The sequence below is a fragment of the Tribolium madens genome, unplaced genomic scaffold, assembly GCF_015345945.1.
Source record: "Tribolium madens isolate multiple individuals breed KSU strain unplaced genomic scaffold, Tmad_KSU_1.1 Scaffold_71;HRSCAF=194;Tcas5.2_LG6, whole genome shotgun sequence".
Taxonomy (NCBI): Eukaryota; Metazoa; Arthropoda; class Insecta; order Coleoptera; family Tenebrionidae; genus Tribolium; species Tribolium madens.
In genome coordinates this window covers 5818548-5832336 of record NW_025401041.1, presented here as the reverse complement: position 1 = coordinate 5832336, position 13789 = coordinate 5818548, and the positions used below count along the sequence as shown (strand labels likewise).

The 13789-nt window shown below is 33.3% G+C and overlaps 2 protein-coding genes across 2 annotated transcripts in view; one reads left to right on the top strand and one right to left on the bottom strand.

Annotated features, from left to right (window-relative positions):
• The window catches only part of LOC123008474 (activating signal cointegrator 1 complex subunit 3), a 16903-nt gene extending 8035 nt beyond the window's left edge, over positions 1–8868 (top strand). Inside the window, exons 9-12 of the mRNA XM_044404287.1 lie at positions 3013–4586; positions 7619–7812; positions 7867–8624; positions 8683–8868. Coding sequence (XP_044260222.1) covers positions 3013–4586; positions 7619–7812; positions 7867–8624; positions 8683–8771 — 2615 coding nt within the window. The 3' untranslated portion in view covers positions 8772–8868. The remainder of the gene's footprint in view (positions 1–3012; positions 4587–7618; positions 7813–7866; positions 8625–8682) is intronic.
• A 687-nt stretch (positions 8869–9555) lies between these two features.
• LOC123009020 (somatomedin-B and thrombospondin type-1 domain-containing protein) overlaps positions 9556–13789 on the bottom strand; it is a 63681-nt gene continuing 59447 nt past the window's right edge. The window contains exons 4-5 of the mRNA XM_044405114.1: positions 10191–10267; positions 9556–10140 (exon numbers count right to left, since the gene is read on the bottom strand). Coding sequence (XP_044261049.1) covers positions 9929–10140; positions 10191–10267 — 289 coding nt within the window. The 3' untranslated portion in view covers positions 9556–9928. The remainder of the gene's footprint in view (positions 10141–10190; positions 10268–13789) is intronic.

The window sequence follows — 13789 nt, the reverse complement described above, 5'->3', positions numbered from 1 at the left end:
TTACGACAAAAATTGAGTTTTAAAAACAAAAACGTGTTTAAACGCTGGTAAAAAGACAAAAATAACATCATTTTGCACTTGTTTTTGTGATAAATTTACTAAAATATTTGATAATAATGTGATTTTTTGTTGAGTTTAGCGAAATGTTGCGATAAAAGCAAAAAAAACAATATTTTTGACCGATTTTAGTGGTTTTTGGCTTATTTTTGACAAAATTTTACGAAATAATAGTGTCATTTTCGACCGAATTAGATGATTTTTCAATTTAGTAAAAAAACTGAGTTTTTCATACAAAAACTTGCTTCAACGCTGGAAGAAAGTAAAAATAACATCATTTTGTCCTTGTTTTTCAAAAAAATTCGTGAAATAATTGCGTTTTTGTCTGAAAAATTTGCTAAAACGTTTGAATAATGTGATTATTGACCCAAATTTAGTAATTTTTAGCCCAGTTTAGCGAGAAAACTGAGTTTTTACTTAGTTTCGACGAAATTTTTCAAAATTTACTTTCTTGGCTTAGAAACGTTCTAATACGCTTTAAAATGTCAAAAATAATGTAATTTCTGCTAAAATGGTCGAAAAAGGCAGAAATATGAGTTTTTGTCTTAAAAACATGCTCAATTGTTTTTAAAAAAGCAAAAATAACAATATTTTTGACCGATTTTAGTGATTTTTGCGTGCTAAAATGCTGGAAAACCGCACAAAAAGCGTAATTTTCGACGAAATTAGATGATTTTTTTAGTCCGATTTGTGAAATTTTACCACAAAAAATGAGTTTTAAATACAAAACCGTGCTTAAACGCTGGAAGAAGACAAAAATAACATCATTTTGTGCTTGTTTTTGTGAAAAATTTACTAAAACAATTGAACAAAAATGTGATTTTTGGTCGAGTTTAGCGAAATTTGCCAAAAATCATACTTTTTACCTTGAAAACATGCCTGATTGTTTGAAAAAAGCAAATATAACAATGTTTTCGACCGATTTTTTTGATTTTTGTTTTTTTCGGTTTATTTTTGATGAAATTTTACGAAATAATTGCGTTTATGACTAAAAAGCGTGCTAAAACACTGGAAAACGGTCATTTTTAATCAAATTAGGTAATATTTTAGTTCGACTTGGCGAAATTTTACAAAAAACAACAGAGTTTTTAATACAAAAACTTGTTTAAGGGTAAAAACAAAAGTAATATAATTTTTGACTTAACTTTTGTTTTTTTCTGTCCAGTTTAATGAAATTTCATTTCATCTTACGTTGAAAAAACACAAATAATGACTTTGCTTGTTTTTGAAGAAATTTTCTGAAATAATTCAAGTGAAACAGACTAAAATAACGTCAATTTTGACATAATTTGATGATTTTTTAGCTTAGTTTATGATTGAAAAACCTAATTTTCGACTAAATTTCCTGATTTTTTGGCCAGATTTTTTGAAATTTTACGAGTTTTTAGTACAAAAATCTACTTCAATTTTTCTAAAAAAAAAAACAAATTTTAAAATTGAACTAAATAACGTTTTTTGCACTTCTAAGGGTCCTAGAAACTCAGAAAATTGCGTGAAACATCAGAGTTTTTTTTACCGAGAATTAATTTTTTTGATTTGTCCAAGAATTAAATTGCTTTCCCACACTTTTTAATTTTCTCCACAGTTAAAAACTGAAAACGCTTGAGAAAAGTGCAAGTTCTTTACCATGAGTGGAAAAAAAAATTAAAAAATGATCACATTTGGGATTTTTTTGCTTTAGTTTAGCAAAATCTTTCGAAAAAAACATAGTTTTTACATCAAAGACCCAATTAAATGCGCGTCTGGCAGAAAAAAGTAAAAAAAAGGGTAATAATGATGTCATTTTGGCCCAATTTTATAATTTTTGGGTACGCTTTACCTAGATTTCACGCAAAAATTCTGTATTCTAATTTAAAACCGTGCTAAAACGATGGAAAGACAAACATTTTTTATGTAGTTTTATCATTTTTTTGACCATTTTTTTTGAAATCTCGCGAAAAAACTGGGTTTATCTTAAAAATGTGCTTGAAACACCATTTCAAACATAAATTGTTTTTTTTCGGCTTATTTTTGACGAAATTTTACGAAATAAGTGCATTTTTAGCTGAAAGACTTTCAAAAAAAAATGCTTGAAAGTGCAAGAGTAATGCCATTTTTGACCAAATTTGGTAATTTTTGCTTTGATTTAGCGAAATTTTGAGAGAAAACCGAGTTTTTAGTGTCAAATACTCGAAAATGGCAAAAATAATGAAATTTTCAACCTAATTTGCTTATTTTTTGGCTGGTTCTTAACAAAAATGTATTTTTTTTTTTGTATATTTTACTCTCTCTCAAAGAAAAACTAAATTTTTAACTTAAAGACGTCGTAAAATTCTCAAAAAAAGACAAAACAATGTTGTTGATCAAAATTTGTGATTTTTTTATTCAGTTTTTCCGAAACTTCGTGAAAAAAACTGGTTTTAGCTCAAAAGTAAACTTAAAGGCTTGAAAAAGTCAAAAATAGCACTTTCGACCCAATTTGGAAATTTTTTCGGTTTATTTTTGAGGAAATTTTGTGAAATAATTGCTGAAAAACGTTCACGTTATTGAAAAGAGCAAAAATAATGTCATTTTTGAACAAAATTGCTAATTTTTTTATTTTGGTTTAGCGAAAAAAAACGGCTGAGAAATGTACAAATTCTTTAGCATAATTGGAAAAAAACTGTTTTTACGTGTGATAAATAATTTTATAAGATATTTATAAAAATATTAAACGACTTTAAAAAAAAATGAATTTTTTGAGTTTACAAAAAATACCAACTCGAAATTTTTTGGTGCAGTTTGGTGATTTTTTGGCGAAATAAATGCGTTTCTGGTAGAAGAAATCAATCAAAATTTGGTGATTTTTATCCTGAAAAAAAGTAGCAAAAGTTTAAGTTTTGATCAAAATGGGCCACAATTTCGAAATTAAGTTGGCAACAATTATTCAGTATCCCAACTGTCTAGTCCCAGTCGCTAAAGTTTGATGGTTTGCAGCCGCGGAGACATCCTACAGAATCGACTTGGACAAACTACACCTTTTACCGAGTTACACAATTCAAACAAAATTTCTAAGTGTGAGACCTTTACCCAAAACGGCATTACACAACCCCGAATTTGAAAATTTATACAGTTTCACCCATTTTAACGCTGTACAAAGCCAAGTGTTCCACTGTTGTTTCAACACCGACTCAAACATCCTACTAGGGGCACCAACCGGTTCCGGCAAGACCATAGTATCGGAAATTTGCATTTTACGCCTTTTTGCCACACACCCGAACCGAAAAGTGGTATATATCGCCCCCATGAAGGCCCTAGTTCGCGAACGTGTCCTCGATTGGACCCCAAAATTCGCCAAAATTGGCAAAAAAGTGGTCGAAGTGACCGGTGATATCACCCCCCACTCTTCCCTAATCGCCACCTCTAATATCATCATTACGACACCGGAAAAATGGGACGGGATGAGTCGCAATTGGCTCCAAAAAGACTTCGTCAAACAAGTAGGTCTTATAATAATCGATGAAATTCATCTTTTGGCCGAAGATAGAGGGCCGGTCCTTGAAGTTATAGTTTCACGAATGAACTATATCAATAGTATAAAGAATGCTAAGGTTAGAATTGTTGGACTGTCAACAGCCATGGCCAACGCTGGTGATTTAGCCAATTGGTTGGGTATTGAAACGAAGGGACTTTACAATTTTAGTTCTTCGGTACGTCCTGTGCCCTTGGAAATCCATTTGAAGGGTTTTTCCGCGAAAAATTACTGTCCAAGGATGGCTACGATGAATCGACCAGCATATCAATCCATATGTCAATATGCCCCCGAAAGTCCCACTTTGATATTCGTTTCGTCACGAAAACAAACCCGAATCACCTCATACGACTTGATTAAGTGTCTTTTAAGTGATACGAATCCGAAACAGTGGTTGCATTGCCCCCAGGATGAGATTGAATCAATCCGGAAAACTATAACCGATTCGGATTTGAGTTATCTTCTTTTGTTTGGGATTGGGATTCATCATGCCGGCCTCCAAGACCATGATCGAAAGACAGTTGAGGAGTTATTTGTCACGCAAAAAATCCAAGTTTTGGTAGCCACAGCCACCTTAGCATGGGGGGTGAATTTCCCCGCCCATTTGGTTATCGTCAAAGGGACGGAATATTACGATGGGGCGACTAAACGATATGTTGATATGCCGGTCACTGATGTGTTGCAAATGATGGGAAGGGCTGGCAGGCCCCAGTTTGATACCAGTGGTGTGGCGTGTGTTTTCGTGCAAGAAAGTAAGAAGAATTTCTATCGGAAGTTTTTATTTGAGCCGTTTCCGGTTGAATCGAATTTGTTACAAGTGTTACCAGAGCATGTTAATGCGGAAATTGCTAATGGAACGGTCACGTGTCGTTCGCAATTGGTCGATTTGATTTGTTCGACTTTTTTCTTTCGAAGGTTATTGGTTAATCCGAGTTATTATAAAATGGAGAGTGGGGATGCGAATGGGTTTTTGCAAGAGTTGGCCGATTCGGTTGCGGGACAGTTGAAGCAGACACAGTGTATTGTTATTCGAGATGAGGTGAGTTGTTTGAATCACTCTGTATATACGAAAAATTCAACTAAGATATTACGATTGTTATTATGACACTTAAAATAATGTTTTGTAGAAATTGTAGGGGCTCGCGGCTTTGCCGCTCGCCCCCTTCTAAACCACATATTATCAGATTTCGTCAAGATTTCTCTTAAAGTCTTAAATAACTTATCACAAATCACTACCTACTTATTTTGATCTATTATTCAATGAGTATGAGATCAATTTTAACAACATAATCGACGTATTTCTGCTGAATCAGACAAGTGGTTTAGTTATTTTGTTGTGTAGAGGTGTATTTTTTAGTGCTTAACAATATACAGGGTGAATATAAAGTATGGAACCAAGCGGTTTTATTTTTAATCATTTGTCTCCAGAAAATAATAATTAATATAAATTAAAGTAATATAAAAAATGTGATCGTATTTTCAGAACGAAATTTTGTTTTGTTTTTGAGTTATGCGATTTTTTTGTCAAAATTGCAATTTATGTGAAAAAAATTTTTCAAAAAATTAAATATAAAGTAGATAGTTGTAATCCTTAAAGTATAGCTTTTATGAGAAAAATGATTTTATAGTGGGTTGCCATTTAAAAAAATATTTTTTTTTGTAGAACTCAAAAACAAAAGGAAATTTCGAAAAATTTTATTCTTGTTAAATCATCACATTTTTATAGTACTTTATCACTCATGAATTAGTTTTTTCAAAAAATAAATAGTTTAAGCAAAAAACGTTTGGTTCCATACTTTTTATTCACCTGGTATATAATTTCTACAAAACATTATTGACACTCTCACATCCATAATGAACATTTTTTTGTGGTGTTGTTATAGAAAAACCGTTTGAATATGCTAATTTTTTGTAAGTTTTTGATGACTTTTCGGCTTGTTTTGATGAAAACTCAGTTTAAAAACAAGCCAAATTAAGCAAAATAGGTCATTTTTGATGATTTTTGGCGTCAATTTAGCAAGATCTCGCGAAAATACTGAATTTCTAGTTCAAAAATGCGCTTAAAAAAGACAAAACTTAGTTTGGTGATTTTTTGCCTAATTCTTTGAACGAAATTTTGCGAAACCAAAAAAATTTTTGTGGTACAAAAACGTGCTTAAATTCTCCAAAAAGGCCAACATAACACCATTTTTGACCTGATTTCGTAGGTTTAACCTTTTTTTTCGAAATTTTTCGAAATAATTACATTTGAAAAAACACTAGTCAGGTTTAAGTTTGATGATTTTTCTGTTTATTTTAACAAAATCTTGCGAAAAAATGTGCGTAGGACTTAAAAGAGGCAACTTTCGACCTACTGTGATGGTTTTTTGTTTATTTTTGACGAGAAAAATTCGTTTCCTCTTGAAAATTTTGCCAAAACGCTCAAAATATAATTTTCGGCCTAATTTTGTGATTTTTTTGGTATTTACCGAAATCTTGCAAAAACTAAGGTCCTAACTCAAAGACGTGCTTAGACGTTTTAAAAAACAAAAATAGCAACATTTTTAACAAAATTTTGTGTTTTCTGGCTTATTTTTGTTGGAATTTTCTTAAATAATTGAAGTTTTGGATAAGAAATGTGCTAAAACGCCCTAAAAACAAAAAAAACTATGTCATTTTTCATCTAATTTGATGATTTTTCGACATATTTTAGAGAAATTTTATTAAAAAAAGCTGAGGTTTTAACACAAAAACGCGCTGAAAGAAATGCTCAAAAATGGCAAAAATCAAGCTATTTTCGATCAAATTTGATGCTTTTTTCAGTATCTTTCGGAAAAAATTGATCTTTTAACGTAAAAACTTGCTTAAATGCTCCAAAAAGGCAAACATAACTCCATTTTCGACCTAATTCCGTGGGTTTTGGCCTTTTTTTTCGAAATTTTTGACTAAGAAAATGCCAGAACGCTTGTAAAATTTACAATAATATTTTGTTTGAGTTAATTTGATGATTTTTTTGACTTTTTCAAATCTTGCCAAAAAAAATATTTTTGACTAAATGCGTTTCAAAGAGTGCAAAAATAATATCATATTGCATCTAGTTTTGTGATTTCTCTATATGTTTTACCGAAATCTCGTGCAAAATTGAGTTTCTAAATCAAAGAGGTTTTTTGGCTTATTTTTAGTGGATTTTTTTGAAATATAACTAAGTTTTTGGATGAGAAATATAGTAAAACGCTAATTTTTGGCCTAATTTGACATGTTTTTGCGGAATCTCGTTAAAAAACTGAGGTTTTAACACAAAAACGTCCATAAACTACAAAAATATGATGCTCTTTTAGCACGGTTTTTTTTTTGCTCAAAAACGTGCTTAAATGGCTCAAATGTCAAAAATAGCTCCATTTTCGATGCAACTTAGTATTTTTTTTTTGGCTAATTTTTATTGCAATTATTTGAAACTATTGTGTTTTTGGATGAGAAATGTACTCTAACACCGAAAAAAAAACAAAAGCAATGTAGTTTTTGATCTAATTTTCGGCATATTTTTGCAAAAATAAAAAAAAAACTTTTTAATTCACTATTCACAAACATATGAAAGGCAGAAATAATGACATTTTTGACCTAATTTGGTGACTTTTGTGTTTAGTGTAGCGGAATCTCTCGAAAAAACAAAGTTTTTAGCTCAAAGGGCTTTAAATACTCAAAATAACATCGTTTTTGACTGAATTCTGTGATTTTTGGCTTATTTATGTGTAAATTTTGCTAAATAATTGCGTTTCTAATTGAAAAACCCAAAAATAATGTTGGTTTTGACCTAGTTTTTAGGACGATTTAGTAAATTTACACATCTTTTTGCTCCAAAACGTACTTAAACGGCTTAAAAAAATTCAAAAAATAGCGCCATTTTCGATTTAATTTAGTGTTTTTTTTTTTACTTATTTTTATCGCAGTTATTTGAAATAATTGTATTTTTGGATGAGAAATATACACCAACAAAAAAATAAAAACAATCTCTCTATTAAAAGCATAGTTTACATATCAATAGAAGAACAAAATATTTGGTTATGCTCATTTTGTTTATGTCACGTGATTTAGGACGTTCAAGACTTCTACGAGAGCACATTTTTGGGCCAAATTGCGGCCCAGTACTACCTATCGTGTAAGACTGTGCAAAATCTGGACCAAAACATGTCACGTGACTCCTCTTTTGACGACCTATTGGCCCACATGTGTCACGTGGAGGAGTATTCCCTGTTTCCTGTACGTCATAATGAGGATAAAATCAATCGGTAAGTCACGTGACTGAATCCTAACCTCATCCATTGAATTTAATTCAATTGCAGACATTTGACCATCGATTTAAATGTAAAAACGCGCGAACCGTTTGATTCTCCCCATTTGAAGGTTTTACTGCTGATTAAGTGTTACCTATGTGATAAAAAACTACCAAATCAGGAATATGTCGTCGATTTGAAAACCGTCTTCGATCAAGTCATTCGAATCATGCAGGCTATGATAAGTCTGACGTCACACAAAAGCTGGCTTTATTGTACCCTAAAATTGATTTATTTGGGCCAAATGTTGATTCAGGGATTGATGATTGATGTGGGAAGTGTCATGATGTTACCCCACGTGACGCCCGAATCACGTGACCAGCTTGCGCGCCATCTGGCGGTGGCAAATGTGACAGTGCCCCATCTTAAGTCACTTTTCCGTCACGATAAGAAAACACTGACTCGGCTTTTGGATGAAAATTTCGGGGAAAAGTCAGGGGAAATCCTCAAAGTTTTAACACGTCTACCAACCTTAGATATTAAATTTACGATTAAAAATAGCCACACGAATGACAACATCGATTATAGACTTGAGCAAAATCTTATTTCGTTTGAGGTAAAAGTGCGAACGTCGTGTTTGTTCGAATTTGAGGTTTTTAGGGACGGGACGAGTAATTTGAGTGTGTACAGTCGCAAATTCAGTAAACAGAAAGAGGAGTCGTGGTTTTTCGTCATGGCGTTTGAGGAGGATTTGGTGAGGTTGCAACGGTTTGCAGTCAAGAGGAGTAAAAGTCTGGAGGTGGAGGTTGAAGTTCCAGGGGAACGAGGTAAAGCCGAGTTGGGGTGTAGTTTGAGAGGTTTAATTGGTTTATTTTTTTGTTGTAGGGGTTTATGAGTATTCCGGGTATTTCATGAGCGATTCGTACATCGGGTTGGATCAGAAAGTTACGTTTAAAGTGACGGTGGTTGATTGAGAGGCTGTGGATTGAAAAGTGATTATTTATTTTATTGATGTATTTTACCATACATACGATTAGATGTAATTTAGTTCTAATAAAATTGTTTATTTATCATTTTGTTTTTTTTCACCTTTTCAAAATAAATAAAATAATGATGGTTGAAAATCGGTTTAAAATCCGCAAGTATCAGGAGTATTAAGATCACGCGAAGAGATATTTTGAATAAAAAAATATATTTTCGCTCAAATTTGTAAAATTTCGAATATCAGGACAGGTATCAGGATCACAAAAAAGCGAAGAGGTGTTTAGAATTTAAAAATTTAAGTTTTTCCTATAAAACTACAAAATTTGGAAATACCAGGAGTTAGTATCAAGATCACAAAAATGCGAAGAGGTATTTCGTATTTAAAATATAAAATTTGCAAAATTTCGAAATATCAGGGGTAAGTATTAGGATCACAAAAGGGCGAAGAGGTATTTCAAATTTAAAAATATAAGTTTTCCCGCCAAAATCTTCAAAATTTCGAAATATCAGGAGTAAGTATTAGGATCACAGAAATCTGAAAAGGTATTTCAAATATTAGGAGGTATCAGGATCACAGAAGAGCGAAGAGATATTTCAAATTTAAAAATTAAAATTAAAAAAAATCAGGAATAGTTATCAGGATCACATAAATGCGAAGAGGCATTCAAATTTATTTTTTTTTTGAAAAAGTATCAGGAGCATTAGGATCAGAAAAATGCAGATGAATTTAAAATGCAAAAAATTTCTGATATTACAAAGGGAAAAAAATGCTGATTAAATGTTTTATAATGACTTTATTGTTTTCAACAATGACATGATATCCAATTCTTTGATATGTCTGACAAAATATAGGTCTTAAAATCCTACAAAATGGGTCTTCATTGCATCGTTATGTACAATCGGTTAGTAAAAATATTTAGTGCTACGAGTAACAAATATTAAGTAGAATAACCTACTGTCCCTACAAAAAAAACACGTTTAGTAAGAAAAAACCTCGACAATACATTATAAATCCTTTAAATACATTATATTTATTGGTCAGCCATCGACACACATTTTTCTAAATTGTTGTATTTTCCAAATTTTTGATTATTTCTACGCAGTCACCATGGGGGGAAAATAATGACTGAAATGAGGTGACCATCGCTCAAACGAAAATGAAGGCATGTTCGGCTTTGCAGTTTTTCGCCGTGCAGGACCGGTCGGGCTCGGCATGGGCCCGCAACCATTTGCCATGACAGTGGGGCGCCGAAAGGGCCGAAAAACGGGTAGTACGGCCCTCGACACCGTGCCCTTGACATCGCCAACCCAAGTTCTGGTGAAGAGCTTCAGACTCGCAGCGGACGCACACCCTCTCACCTGACAATTTTTTCATCAATAAAAAAACAATAAAAAGAAAATGAACCCACCTTCTTTCAGGGCGTTGTAGTTGGGCTCTTTCCTGCAAGCCTTCGACGCTTTGATGATCTGGAATTCGACGCAATATCTGAAAATAATAAGAAAAAAATACTATAGTCCGCAAAATTACTCAAAATTATTACTTCTTAAAAGACAGCAAATCTTCAATCTTATCATTCAAACTGCATATTTTGCTTTAAAAATGTCCGAGAAACATCTCTATCAAATTTGGTTACCTCTGGACAAATCTGTCCAGGTGACCTTGAAAATTTCCAAACCTCATATCTGGCTTTTTTTCGAAAATAATTCGATTTGGTAAAATCCGAACAACTCCAGGTAAAAAATCAATTCACCCCACCTATCACTTACATAAATTTAAGTCTGAAAGTAAAGTTTTAAGCATAAAACGGAATATCTTGTCCCAGAAGAATTACTTAGCACTATTAATGCATACTTTGGTCCAAGGAGGTACAAGCAACGTTTCTGCCAAATTTGGTCGATCTATGACAAACCTGTCCAAATGACCTTGAAATTTTGGGAAACCTTGTAACTGCACAAAAAATAATGTAATCTTAAAAAATCGGCCATTTTGGATTAGAGTTCATTTAACGTCTCGTTAGCGCAATAAACATCACATCTCCAAGTGTGAGTGTCCTTTCAAAGCCACCTCACAAAGCGCTCAACATCAAACATTTCTCGTTTTGAAGTAAACAAAACTGAAAAAAAAACTCTAACAATACATCAAACTAAAATCCATCCCACCTTCCGATCGCCGACCGATTTATCATCGGAGGTGTCGCATCCAGGTTTTAGTTTCCGCACATAAAGACGTTGTCGCTCGTTAATTATTACAGGATCAAGTGGGATGATATTAAAATAAGCGTCCAAAGTCAACCCTTGAAGGAAGAATCTCTAAAGGTCGTAATAAATTTCGATATAACGTCCGCATTCTAGAATCGATTAATAAAGTCCGCAACGATTGACGAACGACACTGACGCCGGATAACAAAAACAAAAGAATGCCGGTCGATAGTGCGGATGCATGCCTGAGAAATGGGAGTTTTGGGAAGTTGGAATTGAATTTCGATGCTCGAAGGGATTTTAATTGATTGGAAAACATGACATGGCTAAAGTTTAGTTGAAAATTTAAAAAAATAATTGCTTTTTTGGTGATGTTTTGAACTACAACAACTAAAATGCTCCGGGGAGTCGATTGACGTCGAGAATTTGCTCAATAAAAGGTAGAAAATGTAATACTACTCAACTACTTTTTTGAGATATAAATTCTTGTCTCAAAAACATTACTAATCAAACTGCATATTTTGCTTCAAAAACGTCCAAGAAACATCTCTATCAAATATGGTTACTTTTGAACAAGTTTGTCCAGATGACCTTGAAATTTTTGAAAGCTCATATCACTTATTGTTAAAAATAATTCGACCTGTTAAAATTCAAACAATTATAGACAAAAAATATACTCACTACACTATATCAATCAATCAATTATATAAATTGAAGGCTACAAGGATAGTTTTAGACAAAAAAATGCATATCATGTCTCAGAGATATTACTTATCATTGCCAATGCATACTTTGCTTCACATATGTACAAGCAACGTTTCTGCCAAATTCGATCGATCTATGACAAACCTGTCCAGATGACCTTGAAATTTTTGAAACCTTGAATCACGTTTATTTTTCAAGATAATTTGATTTTTAAATTTTCAAATGATTAAAGACGATAATCTTAATATGACTTAAAAAAATGTAATACTAGATCAGAGATACATGCCGGGGGCGTGGTGGCGTAGCAAAATCTGTTTATCTATGACCCATATCCAATTTTTGCATTTTTATTGTCAATTAACTCACGTAAAAAGATAACCCTCGAATGATTTATACTTTCGCCTATCTATAATTGGCATTGGCACTTGTCAATTATTCATTCGGGTCACGTGTGTGCGGCTTCAAAATCGTCGAACCGATGAACCGACAATGTATACAGGACCGGACGTTTTGATAAATGCATCAATTTCCTCCGTTGCTAGGTCCATATTTCAGTTCCGGTCCTGTCTGACACCGACCACATTTCATATATAAGAATTCAACAGTTTGATTGTCTTTTGCGAATCATTGATTCAACTCGCAATCTTTTATTATTCACGTTTCGTATGCCGTGGTATTATACTAGACGCGGGTGTTTTGCTCCATTTTTGATGTATTAAGGGTGTTTCGGTCCCGACTAAGTAATTTTAATATTCATGAATGCAACCAAGTTACCAACTCGACTCACACAACTTCTCTATTTGCTCTTGTAGACACATGCGATTATTAGAGGTGCACGAAGCTGATACTTTGAGATATTTAATAAGGATAAAGTGTGTAATACCGGGCGGAAAATCGAAAGCTAATCCTGAAACGGCGGCAATACTGAACTTTCTAGTTTCAAAAGAGAAAAAATTTCATTCAAACTTTAAAATTGCAATTAAATAACACACGAATTGCTTCCTGACGTATTGTAAAACATGTGAACAAAATCCTTTGAAAAATTCATCCGCTCCTTTATAGACATAATCTCCTAATTTCCTATTCAATTCGCTACTTGTAGGAAAATTGTGTCGCATGGAAAATGCATCTCGTATTACTTGGAAACCCACAATGCAAATCCTTGCATGCTGAATAGTCGTTCTTTTAAATTATTGAGATATTTCATGACTTATTTTATGCAGCACTAGATTTTATGAAGTAAACAAGGAAAATACACATTATTTGCAAATGGAATTGCTCCAGGAACAGTTCAGGACATCACATATTTATATTTTGACTTAGAAATGCCCAAGGAACGCCATTACCAAATTTGGTTGCTCTGTGACAAGTCTGTCCAAATGACCTTGAAACTTTTGGCAGCTCATATCTTGTGTATTATTCAAAATTAAATGTCGGGCAACACGTCACTCGTTACCTCTCGATAAAACCTATCCACTGTGGGTGTTAAAATTAGATTTTAATTTACTCCTCAAATGTGAGGAGTAAAAATACTTTCCTTTTCTGTCAGTTGTTGGTAACTCATTAAGCCGTCCGTGTGGACTGGCTGACTTTGCACTTTGAAATCGGATCAATCTAGATAGCAGCTTTTCTCCTCCACCTCGAGTAAAGTTCATAAGTCGCACCCTCTAGAGTGCAAAAGCCATATAAGCTCGACTCGGACAAGATAGACATTCCGAACGACGAAACTGAATATTTTAAATGCTTCGGACGTCGACTTATAATACGACCGTCCTTTCTAACCCTCATGAAAACCGAGCAACAAGTTGTATTAATCACGACAAGGGTGGACAAAGCAAAAACTGGGGGATTTTCTCCCGCTCAGGTGCAGCAAACAAATTCCTAAAGGATCACACCTTTGGGGATTGACAAACTTCAACTTTATAAAAAGATAAAAAGGTTGAGTTTTTAGAGAATTTGTCGCAGGCGTGACGTCGTTAACCCCTCATGTTTGTTCCAAAGCCAGCCAAGCGTCATAGTTTCCAACTCGACGTCAAACGTTTTCGAAATACATGAAAGTGTAATTAATAACGTTATTAGTCGGTACCAGATACGTGAACGGTCG